Here is a 15,967-nt window from a genome sequence, read left to right as displayed (position 1 = left end):
GGTCGTACGGGAAGTTTTAGTTCTTGTGCACGGTCGTACGGGAAGTTATAGTTCTTGTGCACGGTCGTACACGTAAAAAGTGGCAGAGTCAGGATATAGGCCTGGATACCTGTTGTCAGAGTTGTGCTCTGATGTGGCCTTGCCTCTTATGCAGGTGAATTTGGACTTAGTCCCCTAAGTGCTGGAAGTTTGGAAAGGGGATTGGTGTGATAAAAGCAGTTTTAGGAATACAGTGCTGTCAAAGACGTGTCATTTAAATTAAAGAGATGAGGGGTGCCTGGATAGCGCAGTCAGTTAGGTGTCCGACTCTTGCTTTTGGCTCGGGGCATGATCTCAGGGTCCTGAGATTAAGCCCTGCGTCCCGCTCCAAGTTCAGTGCGGATTCTGCTTGGGACTCTTTCTCCTTCTCCCTCTGCCCCTCTCCCCCATGAGTGTGTGCTCTCTTTCTTTTTCTCTTTCAAATCTTTTTTAAAAAAATAAATTGAAGAGGTGAGAATAGAGGAAAAGTCAGACCACTGCATCAATCTAGTATTGAGACAATGAGGTTCGACTAATATTGTATCAGAACAGAACAAAGAACAAATTTTGAGTAATATATCAAAGGTAGAATTGACAGATGTGGTGTCTTAATTTGAGCAGAGATTGGAGGGAAGGGGGAGATAATTAGGAGATTTTGAATATACACCCCTTGTTAGAAAATAGATTGATAGAAATAGGGAAATCAGTAACTAAAACAAGGATATCAGAAGAAGTCTTTTTTTTTGTAAAGGGTACATGTGATCAATTTGATTTTATTTAAATATATTGAACTTAAGATGATAGCCGTAGCCAAGTAAACAAGTAATTGAAGATAATACCGCTAAGGTTTGGAGGAAAAGATAGGAAAAAATACTCTGCAGATAGGGGAAACTAACTATTCTCTTTCTTTCTTTTTTTATTTTAGCAGTTTCTTAATTTTAAAATGTTCAGTGTTAATCACTGTAGTTCATTGAGCAATTCTGCCTTTTCCCTCCTAAAACAGCCAAACCACTGAGCATATTATTAAACTAGTGGAACAACATGGCAGTGATGTTTGGTGGACTCTCCCCCCTGAGCAACTTCTTCCTGAAGAAGTCTTATCTCAGGTAAATTTCCATGTGTATTTAACAGCCTCTTTGTGCGCTACGTGACTTAATGACAACATGAAGGATTCCTGGGAGTTAAAAAATTATTCTATCATCATGTAAAGTTAATGAGTTTATTCCCTATAAATTAGGAGCCGGTGCAGTTTGAGAGTAGACGTTTTTGTTTAACCATAGAAGCTTCGTATTTAATATAGCAGTAGAGTACAAGGGTTATTTGTTATCTTACTGAGGGCCAAGATTGATTTTTACTGATTTAGTTGACTAAGCAGATAACAGTTGTGAGTATGAGAGTAGTTCCTAATGTTGATGCGTCAGGATTTTGTAGGGTCTAAATTCGAGTTAACTGATTGCATCACACATGAAAAAAATCCAAATTAGAAGATCATTTCAAGAAATGAAAGCAGTTTATATCTATGTTAGTAAATGTGTAATGAAGTGGCCACAATCATCTTTACGTGCAAATGAGGTGGTTGTACTGAACTGCAAAATACTTAGAAGTGTTTTAAATTTCATTTTAAAATGTGAGTTTAATGCTTGTAAGCATTTGATTTTTTTTAAGACTTTTTTTTGGTCCTTATTGTATATATTGTGATCTTTGCATAATTAAAATGTTTTCACATTATCTTCTTAGGTTGGTGGTCCTGATGCCTTGGAATATGTGCCTGGTCAGGATATTTTGGACATCTGGTTTGATAGTGGAACTTCATGGTCTTATGTTCTTCCAGGTAATTTTAAATAGTAGATTATAAACCAGCCAAGCAGTTTTGCAAATACATAAGTTACTCAGAGGAAATCTGTTAATCTGGGAATATTTTTTTTCTGTATTTGGAAGAAAACCTTTTTTGGTGGGGACAGCAGGGGAGAAAATTGAAAATCTCCTGCTATGGTCTAATTTTAGACCTGGAAGGGCTCTTGGAGATCATTTAATCCAATGATTTCCAAACTTTTTCTGTTTTTCCAAATGAAATTTCATATAGAACCACAATATGTAAGATAGATTAATAATGGGAATTTTCTTTCTCCACTCAACCAGCTCATTCTCCTTGAGTCACTTGGCAATCCCAAGGCACTAGTTGCGTTGTAAAGTTTAGAAATCACTGAAACAGTCTGACCCCCGTCATTTTTCAGAACAGGAAATGAGATTAAATTAGAGCCAAATTAGGTGATGGTCACATAGTTTGGTAGTGTCAGACTAGAACTCACATATCCTGATTTTTGGTTCGCATTTTTCTTACACAGCCTTGCCTTTTCACAGCTCTTCCCCCCCTCTATGCAGACAGCTGACTGATTTTATACTTAATCATAGTTGGGGCACACTCTTGACTTCCGGAATAAAGAGAAGGGAGAGACTGGGCAGGAGTTAGAAGGGAGAAGTAGGAGAAGGTGCACATTCGAGGTTGTGTTTAGATGCTTAAGAAGATATGCTTAAGGATACCAAGTGAACAGCAGAGGTAAAATGCAGAATAAAGCTCAAAGTCACTATGAGGTTAAAGACAGGAAAGTGGTAGGTGGCAGGAGAGGGGCGATGGAGCAGACACTTCCTCACACTGCTGCTAAGGGACAACTTCGGCCTAAGAGGTCTTGCTTGCTTTCTGGAGCAAGAGAATGTGGGAAAGTAGCTTGTCTCTGCAGCTGGTGGTTAAGGGATCGCGAGGGATTGTCCCCAAGTTTTACCTGCGGTGTACTTCTGCTACTGGGCCTCACTATTTTTGTTTCTGCGATAAAGATATTTTATTTGGCTTGTTTGCAAAGTAAAAATTGGGGTGATCAGGAAATAACAGTATGATATGAAACAAATTCCATAAATAAGCGAAATGAAGTCAGTCAGGAAAGGATAACATAAGCCCTCTTGCTCAAGCACGGTGACCCGGCATTACATGCAGATGTTACACTTGATGCTAACCATTCAACTTCTGAAATGTCTCCAAGAACGAAAACCATCCAGGGATGAAGAAATAATAAAGGAAGGCTCAAGTATAGTTGCAAATGTTGCATTTTCTGATTAAAAAAAAAAATTTTTTTTATTAGTGAAAATATGACTCCTAGTAGGTACATAAGTTCATTTGGGCCTTTCTAATTGCTTAGGAAATGTGAAAAGCAAAATCCATGTAAATTCACGTTTCCTCTATATTACAGCTAAAATATATATGGTAATTCATGATGGCCACATATAAGTTACATATTGGTAAAATCTTTTACAATTTTTATTTGATAATTCTCAGAATTATTATTTCATAAGTTTCTCCCACCCTATCTAAGAGAAAAAACTGCAAGCTTAAGTACTTTGTTTTCCTAAATTATATTGAAAATATAGGCAGATATACTACATAGAGTAGGTAGGTGAAGCAGTGTTGTAAATCGGAAGAAGAGTTATTTATCTACTACCACACTGGAGCAGCATCCTGAATTTCCAGAAAAGTACGCCCTATGCAAAATAGTGTCTTTATATTCCAGAGCGCATTAACTTTTTTGGCCTTGGTGAGAGTTGCTGCCAGAAGCGTTGCGTTGTAACTTCTGGGTGGTTTCACACCACTCCGTGCGGCAAGCACCCTTCACGCTCAGAGCCCCTGCGGGGGAGACTCCACGGAGACGCATTCAGACCTGCCTGTGCTGCTGTCAGCAGGGCCGATGGCCTTCAGTCCTACTCCTTCTAGTGTGGGAGCTTCTTAACCAGATAGTTACTGTGACAGAAATACTTCATTGGGGCCGCCGGGGCGGCTCAGTCGTTAAGCGTCTGCCTTCGGCTCAGGTCATGGTCCCAGGGTCCTGGGATCGAGCCCCGCGTCGGGCTCCCTGCTCAGCGGGAAGCCTGCTTCTCCCTCTCCCACTCCCACTGCTTGTGTTCCCTCTCTCGCTGTGTCCCTCTCTGTCAAATAAATAAATAAAATCTTTAAAAAAAAAAAGAAATACTTCATTGAATGAAATGAGTGGTAAAAGTGCACCTAAGCAGTAAATCATTTTTTTCTGTCATATTTAGATAATTAATTCAAAGCAAGAAAACTGATTTGTCATTTAAACATGGGTGTTGCCTGCATGGAAGGCCACCAGAACATAAATAAACTACCTCTAAAGACAATACACAAGTCCAATTTTGAACTGTAGTTTCTACTTTTTCACTGCGATGCCCTGTTCCTCCTCCTCTTCCCCTAAATCAGTCAGTAAAAAACGTTATGAGGTCAGTCAGTAAGAATTGGATTAATTAGCTTGTATTTTATCCCATTTTCCTCTGAGCTTTTTTTATTCTTTTGCAGTAAAAAATTGCAAAAGATAGGGAGAAAGAATGAAGTGGGAAAGAACCCAGATACTAAGTAAGTTCATAGTTCGAAAAGCCATAAAGCAAAGGTGATTTTCCTTAAAAGGAAAAGAGAGAGAGGAAGAGAGAGAGAAGGGCTTTCCTGAGAAAGGTTATTATACTTTTCATTCTCAAATGCTTGTATTAATTCTAATAAATGATTCAGTGTCTGCATATTTCCCTAAGAGTACATTGTTGCAAGATAAAGTCAGCTTGACTTTGAGCTTAATTTAGCTAGTCTTCATCAGTACAAGAGGAATTTGGTGATTATAGCATACATAACTGGTTTTACTTTTCGCGGACAGGTTTTGTAGCAGTGAAAGAGATTTGACTTATGAATGTTAACACCAGATCAAGTACCTGTTTCATTGTGAGTTCAAGTCAATAGTACTTAAACTGAAACTGAACACTTTCTGAAAGGGAATAGCATTTTTAAATGAATCATTTCTAAAAACATTCTTTAAACGTTTACCAAAGGCGTTAATTATTGCAGTGATTTAAAAATAATTAATGTTTTTCAAAAATTTTAAACAGATTTTATTTTTTAGAACAGTTTTAGAGGAAAGTACAGAAATCCCATACAGTCTGCCTCCCCTCCCCACAGACCCCCCCACTGTCAACCAACACTACAGAGGTCCGTCCGCTTGTTACTGTTGATGGACCTCCACTGACAAATCATTATCATCCAGGGTCCGCAGTTTACATTAGAGTTCACCCCTGGTGTTGTATGTTCTGTGGGTTTTGACAAATGTATAATGACATGTATCCACACAGAATAGTTCTACTGCATGGAAAATGTGCGCCACCTCCATCCCTTCTTCCCTGCTAACCCCTGGCAACCACTGATCTTTTCACTGTCCGTAGTTGTGCCTCTTTCAGAATATTACATAGTTGAAGTCATACAGTATGTAGCTTTTTGGGTTGGCTTCTTTTACTTAATAACATGCATCGATGGTTCCTTCATGTCTTTTCCTGGCTTGATAGGTCATTTCTTTGTAGTGCTGAGTAGTATTCTATTATCTGGATGGGCCGTAACTTATTTATCCATTCACCTAGTGAAGTAATTAGTGTTTTAAAATACTTATTCTACTTCATTTCTGGTTTTTTTCCTAAGGTTTTATTTATGTATTTAAGAGAGAGAGCATGCCAGAGAGCAAAAGGGGAAGGAGAGGAAGAGGGATAGGATCCCAAGCGGACTCTCCACTGAGCATGGAGCCAGGCCTGGGGCTCCATCCCAGGACCCCTGAGGTCAAGACTTGAGCCAAACCAAGAGTCCAATGCTCAGTTGACTGAGCCACCCAGGGGCCCCTCTGTTTTTTTTTTTTTAACAAATAGAAATAACTTGAAGCAAATAGAAAAAAGATGATTTTTTGGAAGAGAAACTAAGATTTACAAGTAACTTAGATTTACAAATGACTTTTTTTAAAAGGTCACCCTTTTAAGAACATATATAATACTTTTTAAAAGCCTAATTTTAAAAAATTAGTAATTATATTTTAACACTTTTTACAGATTATTTTGTAAATGTTAAAATGTTAGCAGTGAAAGAGATTTGACTTCTGAATGTTAACACCAGGTCAAGTACCTGTTTCATTGTGAGTTCAAGTCAATAGTACTTAAACTGAAACTGAACACTTTCTGAAAGGGAATAGCATTTTTAAATGAATCATTTCTAAAAAAATTCTTAATTAAGATGTTACATTGGTTAAGCAGTAGTTTTGACAAAAGGTTTTGTGCTGGTTCTACAACTTGCCTTCTTAAATGCAATAATCTTGCTTAAAATTTATAAATTAAGGTAAGTTAAACAAATCTAGTAATGAAATTATGGATTAGTAAAGTTTTTTTGCTGGTTTGCTTTGATAGTTTTTTTTTTTTTAATAATTGGCTTATTCTTTATTTACTCCCATGACTGAATCATAATCTTAGAGATTTATTGTTCTGAACAGTTTATTATTCCCTCTAAATACTAATTTTTATAACTTTCCTAGAGAGAAAGTTGCCATAATAGAAATACTTTTTGCCCCATGGTTAACTGCTACTTTTCCTGGAATTTTACAACTCCCAGGTTTATTTCTACCTCCATAGGAAAGTTCCTATTTTTTCTTTTACTAAAAGGTCTGGGGTGCGTGGCTGGCTTAGCCGGAGGAGCATGCAACTCTTGATCTCAGGGTCATGAGTTCAAGCGCCACGTTGTGGGTAGAGATAAATAAAACCTTAAAAAAAAAAAGATCTATTCAGAAAAAAAAAAAAAAGAATAAAAGATTAAAAACTAGAGAAATAACTGGCACCATTCCTCCCTCTTATACACTGCTATTGGGATGTAATTTGGTGCAAACTTACTGGAAAGAATTTTTGCATTATGCATCAAGAGCTTTGGAGTGGTTTTCAGTCCTTGGACCAAAAAAATTCTATTTGTAGACTTCTCTCCTGTTGAAGTAATCAGATCTGGATGGAGAATTATGTGTGAGGATATTCATTACAGTGTTATTTTTTTTACAGTGTTATTTCTTTTTTTTTTTTTTAAGATTTTTATTTATTTATTTATTTTGACAGAGAGAATGAGAGACAGAGAGCATGAGAGGGAGGAGGGTCAGAGGGAGAAGCAGACTCCCTGCCGAGCAGGGAGCCCGATGCGGGATTTGATCCCGGGACTCCAGGATCATGACCTGAGCCGAAGGCAGTCGCTTAACCAACTGAGCCACCCAGGCGTCCTACAGTGTTATTTCTGACAGGACATGATTTGACACAGTAGCTCATTGTCCATGTGTAGATAAATGACTTTAGCAATATGATATAAGTTCATATGACAGAATAATATGCAGCCATTCAGTCATGTTTTTGAAAAGTAATTGTGGGTATGGTTTTATCTAAGGGCATGTTACATTTTAAAAGTGCAGAATATAAAAAAAAGCAGGATGCAGGCAAATTATCTTGATATGCTAACAAACTCATGGAAATATTGATGAGCATAGAATACTGGAAGGAAATACGGTGAAATAAAGTGATTATCTCTAGGTAGTGGGATATATGTGATTTTATTTTTTTGAACTTTTCAGTGTTTTACCAATTTCTTGAAGTGAGAATGTACATTTGTTAGAAAAACTCATTTCTAAAAATAAACTTGCAAAAATAGGAAATAGTCCAGTAATTCATTATATGAGGTTGTACAGTAGTTCCACAGTATTCCAGTACTTGAGCTTGACTTTTCTTCCTATTTCTTACCATCCAAGACTAGACTTATTTTCTTTTTTTTAATTTTTTATTTTATTTTTTTAAAAGATTTTATTTATTTATTTGACAGAGAGAGACACAGCGAGAGAGGGAACACAAGCAGGGCGAGTGGGAGAGGGAGAAGCAGGCCTCCCGCTGAGCAGGGAGCCCGATGCGGGGCTCGATCCCAGCACCCTGGGATTATTACCTGAGCCGAAGGCAGACGCTTAACGACTGAGCCACCCGGGCGCCCCTAGACTTATTTTCATTTGGAGAGTTCACACAAGCTTTAATTTTTTCATTTGTTGTCCAGAACTTTGCTGTGCCCGATCTTCTCCTGGCCCCGACCCACTCCGTCTTTCTCCACTGGTTTCACACAGCACCTTGAAAGGCTGTGGCTTGCAGAAATTTTCTGGGACTACACCCCCTTTTCTAGGATGACATTTTGCTTCTTATCCAGTTCCAGCAATTCAATATGTATATGAGAATGAAAAGACATTGAGACTTTACCCTTGATAAGTATTAGCTGTTTTGTCATGCTCTTATTAATTGCCTGATATCCTCTTGTTTTATTAGAATGTTACAACATACATTTCCAGGACAGGATCAGAGACTATATATTTTTAAAATAGTTTAGGATAACTAATCACATTTTCACAAGTATTGTTTCATATAAGAATGGTTTGAAAAAATACTCCTTTCGTAATTTACCATCAGGAAATTCCAGTGCTCTTTATAATTAACATTTACTGATTGTTCATTATGTCCAAAGCATGTCCTCTTACTTCTTTAATCTCTAGAACAATCTTAGGAGGTAAACAGATTTTGGTGTTGTCCTCATTTTAGTGAAGGAGTGGGAACAATGGAAGGTTAAGCTGAGCCCCCACAGCTGGTCCACACCACAGCCGGACTCGGACCCGGGAGTCTGAATACAGCGCTTGCGCCGTCTTCAGATGGCTTTTGTCCTGACTCCTGTAAAGCCTTGGGCAGCAACCAGCTTTTTAGACACTTTAGGGCTGACGGAGATTTTAGAGATGATTGAAAGCCCTTGTGGTTTAGGTGTGTTAATCAAGGCTTGGGAACAGCATCTGTGCTAAGAGGCCAGAACTGTAGTCTGACGCCAGGCTAGGGACTGTGAGTGATCATTTCACGAGCCCACGAGCAGGCATCTTTCAGAGATGAAGAGGGTTTGCTGATACTTGCTGCTATTTCATTATCTACTTGTTTCAGGAGAAGATTGCCACCAGCATTCTGTTATCGATCATCTCATTGATGGTTGCCATATCCAAAATGTGGTCACCAGTAAGAAGTGAACATTCTGGGTGGGAGGGGATTTGAGCGCAGTGTCATAAAAGTTTAGGGTCATAAATGGTTACAGATCAGGAGAGGAATAAGAAGAGTAGGGAACAGATGCAGCGCTCTAGATGTTGAAGCTAAGACATTTTGTTCTTACTGCACATACGCATTTGTCTTGTTGTAGCCTCTTAGACTTTCCTAGCTGCACGGACTGGCCGAGCTGTAGTTTTGCCTTGATGACACCCAGCGCAGTTGTTATTATGTAACATAAAATCCATCTCACTAGTAATCAGCTCCAAGAAGGCAGCTACCAGATTTCTTTACATTCCCCCCTCCCGGTGTCTAGTACAGTACCTGTCGGGTAATAAGTGCTCAGAAATGTTGAATGAATTGAACTGGCTTGATTTAATTATTTTAATTTTGTCTCCTGCTCCACCCAGATACTCATTGTCACATAAGAATTACAACACTGAATCCTCAATATTAGGACATAAGGACAAATCTTCATTTCACAACTAAAAGGGATTATGGGGGCTTCTTAGAGTTGTGAGTTTAGATTTAAAATATGGAAGTAATCTTCCCCAAAGACCTCATGTTCTTTAAAAAAACAAAACAAAAAAAACTGGGGCACCTGGGTGGCTCAGTTAGTTAAGTGTCCAACTCTTGGGTTCAGCTCAGGTCAAGATCTCAGGGTCATGAGATCGAGCCATGTGTTGGGCTCTGCACTCAGCACAGAGTCTGCCTGAGATTCTCTCTCTCTCCCTCTCTGCTCTTCCCCCCACTCACATGGGCTCTCTCTTTATTTTTTTTAATTAATTTTTAAAGATTTTATTTATGTATTTGACAGAGAGAGACACAGCGAGAGAGGGAACACAAGCGGGAGAGCGGGATAGAGAGAAGCAGGCTTCCCTCTGAGCAGGGAGCCCAATGCTGGGCTCGATCCAGGACCCCAGGATCATGACCCGAGCTGAAGGCAGACGCTTAACGACCGAGCCACCCAGGTGCCCCACGGGCTCTCTCTTTAAATAAATAAATAAAATCTTTAAAAAACCCCAACATTTTACTTTGAAAAGTCACAGAGTAAAGAAGTATCACATACCCTTCATCTAGATTTTCCAAAGTTAGCATTTTACTACGTTTGTTTTATATATTTTTTTCTCTGTATGTATATATAAACACTTTTCTGAACCATTTAGGGGTAAGTTGCAGACTTGATGCTCTTTTATCCCTAAATATTTTGGTGTATATTTCCTAAAAACACAACACTCTCTTGTATAACCAATACAAATATCAAAATCAGGAAATCGACACTGATTCCGTCCTGTTACTGACAGATCTTATTCAGCTTTCACCCAGTAATGTCCTTTACCGGAAAAAAAAAATCGAAAGGGTCCTTGAGCCAGCCTAGGGTCATTTGTGGCATTTAGTTGTCCTGTCACCTTAGTCTCATTTTGTTCTTGTCTTTCATGTCCTTGACATTCATGAATGTACAGGTTATTTTGTAGATGGTCCCTCATGATGAGATTTAGACTATGCATTTTGGGCAGGAATATCACAGAAGAGATACTGTGTCCCTTTCAATACATCCTAACAGAAGTCACACGATGACTTACTGGTGATGTTGAACTTTGATCCCTTGGAGGTGGTGTCATCCTATTTTCTCTCTTTCTCTCTTGTGGTTATTTCTCATCCCATCTCCCTATAGGAATTGTTGCATTAGTAAGTATCTTGCAGGAAGATACTTTAAGACTGGAAATACCCTGTTTTCTCACCAAATTTTCACCTAGTGGTTAAGCACCCTTGAAGATTCTTGACTGAAATGATTGTTACTTACAATTACTTACAATGTTTGCCAAATGGTCTTTTATCTCAGATTATTTTAACTCTTAAATTAACCGTGGTTTATTGTTGAATGCAGAAGTAGCTCTCAGGCTTGCTTATACATATGTCCCAACAGATTTGACCACAGTTTTTTCTTTTGCTATCTTTTTTAAAAGACTTGATTTATTTAGAGCAGTTTGAGATTTATAGCAACATTAAGAGGAAGGTATAGGGATTTTCCACATCCCTCTTGCCTCCACAGACACACAACCTCTCTCATTGTCTGCTTCCCCCAGCAGAGTGGCACATTCGTTATAAGAGATGAACCTACAGTGACACATCATAACCACCCAAAGTCCACAGTTTGCATTACGGTTCACTGTTAGTGTTGTACATGTTATGGGTTTGGACAAATGGATAATGGACATCTATCCATCATTATAATATCACAGAGTATTTTCACTTATAAAGTTATTAGATGCTCCTTTTCATAGAAGATTTAACTGGAAATATTGATATTGGTAATTATTATTAATCAGTCCCTAATTTAGGTAGTGTTTTAGTCGCCTGTGGTTAGGAGATCATACTCCAACATTTATTCTCTTTATCTTTTTTTTTTTCCATTGAGGCATTTTATTTGCATGTATGTATTACATCCCTAGAAAAAGAATCCCAGGATTTTCCCTCCTGTGTGTTTCCGTCTTGCGTCTTCATGGTCCATGGTGCCAGCTGAGGTTGTCAGTACAATGAAATCAAACTGGCGGGATGGGAGCAGGTTATTCTGCCATTTTTCTAGATCTTTCAGTTGTACATCACATCTGGGGCTGATCACTCCACACTTGTTTAACCTGCCCGTGAGGTTCACAACAATCTTCCCCGCTCTGTGATCATCAGTGATTTTAAATTCGCCAGTGTCACCATGCTTCATCATCACAGTGAGAAACCGGACGATGAATTTGGAGCATGGCCTAATAAGAACCTGGCGTTTGCCTCTCTTCTCAGCATTGTTAATGCTCTTGAGAGCATCTGCCAGGACATTCACGCTCACCATTATGGTGGCACGGAAAGATGGCGGAAAGAGCTATTCTCTTTATCTTGATTAATAAGTGGGCAGTGAGGGTAAGAGCTCAAGGGAATGCCGTCTAAGTCTCAGGTATAACATGACACAGGAAATAACATGATTACTTTTATTATTTTAACACTTGTATACATATTTTCATTTTCCAATTTTAATTAACTTTAATTTCTGTGTTTTTTAATATTTATTTTTGAGGTACTGACCAAAGAGCAGATTTGTACTTGGAAGGAAAAGACCAGCTTGGCGGGTGGTTGCAGTCTGCTTTATTAACGAGTGTGGCAACAAGGAAAAAAGCACCTTTTAAGTAAGTGTTAAACCTGAGCTAAACAAGTCTTCACACTCTGAGTACTTCTGCTGGGTACTTGCTTTATTGCGCTTCGCAGGTACTGCATTTTATTTTTACAAAGTGAAGGCTCAAGACTTCCGTGGAGGAAGTAGCTGCAGATGTGGTAGAAACGGCAGGAGACCCAGAGTCAGAAGTGGAGCCTGAAGATGGGACTGAACTGTGCCGTCTCCTGAAGGAGCTTTCGCAGATGAGGGGTCGCTTCTCGTGGATGAACAGAGAAGTGGTGTCTTGAAGTGGAATCTGCTCCTGGCGAAGAGGCTGTGCAGATGGTTGAAGTGACAGCAGAGGGTTTAGAATATTAGATCAGCTTAGCTGAGCAGCAGGGTTCCAGGGGATTGGCTCCAAGTTTGAAAGTACTGTTCCGGGTCAAATGCTACCAAATACCACATGAAACAGAGAAATGGTTCATGAAAGGCCGAGTCCGTCACTGTGGCAAACTCCGCTGTTGTCTTATTTTGAGAAATTGCCATAGGGGCGCCTGGGGGGCTCAGTCGGTTAAGCGTCTGCCTTTAGCTCAGGTCCTGATCCGGGGGTCCTGGGATAGAGCCCTGCATTGGGCCCCCTGCTCGGCGGGGGACTGCTTCTCCCACTTCCTCAGCCCCTCCCCCTGCTTGTGCTCACTCTCTCTCTCGCTCACTCTCTCAAATAAATAAATAAAATCTTAAAAAAAAAAAAAAGAAATCGCCACGGCCACCCCCACCGGCAGCACCCTCCACCCTGATCAGTCAGCAGCCATCAACCTCCCCCAGCAAAAGGATTACAAGTTGCTGAAAGTTCAGGTGATAGTTAGCATTTTGTAGCAATAAAATATTTCTAAATTAAGGAATGTACCTTGTTTTTTTAGACATGAAGCTATTATACACTTAATAGATTACAGTGTAGTGTAGACATAACTTTGGTGTGCATTGGAAACCAAAAAATGCACTTGACTCACTTTACTGCAGTAGTCTGGAGCCAAAGCTGCCGTATCTCCAAGGTATGTCTGGATATAAAACACCTTTATTAGCTTAATCTTTTGTTTCATGAGAGAATTAAAGAGTTTGAAGTAAAAAAGAGAGAGACAAAGGAGACATTAATACAGAGAAGTCTTGTCACTGGTACACCCTGTTATTCCCACAAGAGGTAGCATCAGCATTGACTGGAACAGTGGGGACATCTGTGAAGAGCTAGATCTTGAAATACGGAAGACTTGACATGGAGGAATACAGAGAGGGGCACTCTACGTTGATTGAAGACAGCCTGAGGTCACATATCCTTATATTCGTAATATCCACAGGTGGCTAATGAACTGAAACATTCCTGTAGTGAATTTTATTAGATTGTTGCTGTCTCACAATGAAAACCCATCCCAGAACAATTCCGTGTTTGTTTCTTGTATAACATGCTTTTAAACACCAGTAGAACAACAGATCTATTTGTCTCAAATTGTCTTTTTGAAAATAATTTTGAGATGATAATCTGCTCTTTTTAAGACATACTTTTTCCTGGTTAATTTTAATGATCAAAATCAATACATAATAGATGCTCAGGAAATATTTGTGAAATGAATGTAAACATCAAAAATTTTTCTACGTATAAGTAAAGAGCTTACTGTCTGACAATCATGATAAATAAGCAGCTGAGAATTAGACTTTCAAGAAAAGCTTTCATACATAATCTGATAAGAAAAATCCTGTGGGTTTTTTTTTCAAGCTGAGGTACTCTTTTTAAGCTATAAATGATCTTCAAAGAGATCATTATAACTGTGTTTATTATCATAATGGCTGATTTGTCTTCTTAGGACAGTGGTGGTTCATGGATTCACCCTTGGAGAAAAGGGAGAAAAGATGTCCAAGTCTCTTGGGAATGTCATTGATCCTGATGTGGTCATCAACGGAGGACAAGTAGGTGGTTCTCTAAAACCTTTTTTGTTTTGGGGTGCCTGGGTAGCTCAGTTAAGCGTCTGCCTTCGGCTCCGGTCATGATCCCAGGGTACTGGGATCGAGCCCCTTATTGGGCTCCCTTCTTGGTGGGGAGTCTGCTTCTCCCTCTGCCACTCTCATGTTCTCCCCCACTCTCTTTCTCTCTCAAATAAATAAATAAAATCTTTAAAAAAACAAAAACAACTTTTTTTTGTTTTAATGCTTTTAAGTTGGAAGCCAAAACCTTAATGTAATTATTTCAGTGTAAAACAACAACAAAAATATCAACACCAACCATCTTTTATGCTAATAGCAGATGCCTCACCATGTTTTAAATCTAGACTTTTTTTTTCCTCCCAAATTTTTATTTAAATTCTGGTTAGTTAACATATAGTGTAATACTGGTTTCAGGAGTAGAACTTAGTGTAAATCTAGACTCTTAATGATTTTAATGAAAAAGAGAAGGGCTGGGATTGTGGCCCTGTTGGCTCATTTCAAGTCTGAATCTCTAATTAGGTTCTGAACCATGCTATCCACCTCCCCCCCCCCTTTTTAAGATTTATCTGTTTTAGAGAGAGAGCATGTACGTAAGCAGGGGGGAAGGACCGAGGGAAGGAGAGAGAGAAACTCCCCACTGAGTATGGAGCCCAACGTGGGGCTCGATCTCATGACCCTGAGATCATGACCTGAGCTGAAATTAAGAGTTGGACACTTAACTGACTGAGCCACCCCAGCGCCTGATCCCTTCTTTTAATTGAACTTTAAAAATTTGCGAAAATTTATTTAAAAAGACAAAAATTTACAGTTACATGGAAACGGTGTAAGAAAAAAATGAGATTGCAACTTCGTGTTTCATTATTATATTCTTGGAAATTATACACTTTAAAGCAAATCATTGATGGACATCAGATCTGGGGTTGCTAATAATTTCCTTTATTTTGGAGTTGCTTTCAGAAAAGAAATCACTTGTCTATTATTTTACTCCTTTGGCTTTTTACTGCCCTCCTGTCCAAGAATCCTTGCTGTATGTGGAGTTGCTGGGGAGTGCCGGAAGGGAAAAGCAGCCCCTATATTCCCCTCCGCCATCAGAGAGGCGTCGGGGCCCCACTGTGGCCCCAGCTGTGCTAGAAGGACGTGTGCAGACACGCCCGCATCTGCGCAAGCAGCGAGACCGCAGAGCGCACGCTTTCACAGTGTGGTTTACGCGCAGCTGATTCTGAGATTGTTAGCCCTGTTTCATTACGGTGCAGGGGGGTTTGATGCCCAAGTTGTGCTCAAATATTTCTGAGGAGGAATACCTGAAACATTTGATCACCTAATTAGAATTGAAAGCCATTTATATGTTTACATGTCTTTTTTCTCCACTGAAAGGATCAAAACAAGGAGCCTCCCTACGGTGCTGATGTCCTTCGCTGGTGGGTAGCGGAGTCCAACGTCTTCACTGAAGTGACCATTAGTCCATCTGTACTTAATGCTGCCAGAGATGATATTAGCAAGGTCAGAGTCATTATTCTTCCTGTTTCTGAATAAAAGGTCAGCTAAATAACTTTTTTTAAAAATGAGGAACATTTTGTTTGGTATTGCAAAACAGCAATGGGAAATGAGTTTCTATATGTTGTGAGCATTTAAAAATAATCCTGTGTTTATTTGTTTAAAAATATTAATAGTGTAATCCTAAAAACTTTATATATTGTCTTTTATACTTTATAAAATATAGTATAATACAAAATTATAATTTCATATACTTCTTAAAAAAAATATTTATTTGACAGAGACCTAGCGAGAGAAGGAACACAAGCAGGGGGAGTGGGAGAAGGAGAAGCAGGTTTCCTGCGGAACAGGGATCCCAGGACCCTGGGGGTCATGACCTGAGCCAAAGGCAGACGCTTAACAACTGAG

At 39.2% G+C, this 15,967-nt stretch overlaps 2 protein-coding genes across 2 annotated transcripts in view; one reads left to right on the top strand and one right to left on the bottom strand.

Moving 5' to 3' along the window:
- Positions 1-15,967, top strand: part of IARS2 (isoleucyl-tRNA synthetase 2, mitochondrial) — a 53,560-nt gene that overhangs the window by 29,622 nt on the left and 7,971 nt on the right. Inside the window, exons 13-17 of the mRNA XM_035010101.1 lie at positions 1,022-1,124; positions 1,756-1,849; positions 12,017-12,125; positions 13,948-14,050; positions 15,440-15,565. Coding sequence (XP_034865992.1) covers positions 1,022-1,124; positions 1,756-1,849; positions 12,017-12,125; positions 13,948-14,050; positions 15,440-15,565 — 535 coding nt within the window. The remainder of the gene's footprint in view (positions 1-1,021; positions 1,125-1,755; positions 1,850-12,016; positions 12,126-13,947; positions 14,051-15,439; positions 15,566-15,967) is intronic.
- LOC118014079 (40S ribosomal protein S15a-like) lies at positions 11,364-11,820 on the bottom strand. The gene has a single exon (XM_035010103.1). It carries the CDS (start codon positions 11,792-11,794, stop codon positions 11,402-11,404), a length of 393 nt encoding a protein of 130 aa, XP_034865994.1. The 5' UTR covers positions 11,795-11,820; the 3' UTR covers positions 11,364-11,401.

Source organism: Mirounga leonina, unplaced genomic scaffold (genome assembly GCF_011800145.1).
Source record: "Mirounga leonina isolate KUSES-001 unplaced genomic scaffold, KU_Mleo_1.0 Mir_154, whole genome shotgun sequence".
Lineage (NCBI taxonomy): Eukaryota > Metazoa > Chordata > Mammalia > Carnivora > Phocidae > Mirounga > Mirounga leonina.
The sequence above is the reverse complement of the archived record's forward strand: the minus strand, read 5'-3'. Positions and strand labels throughout refer to the sequence as shown.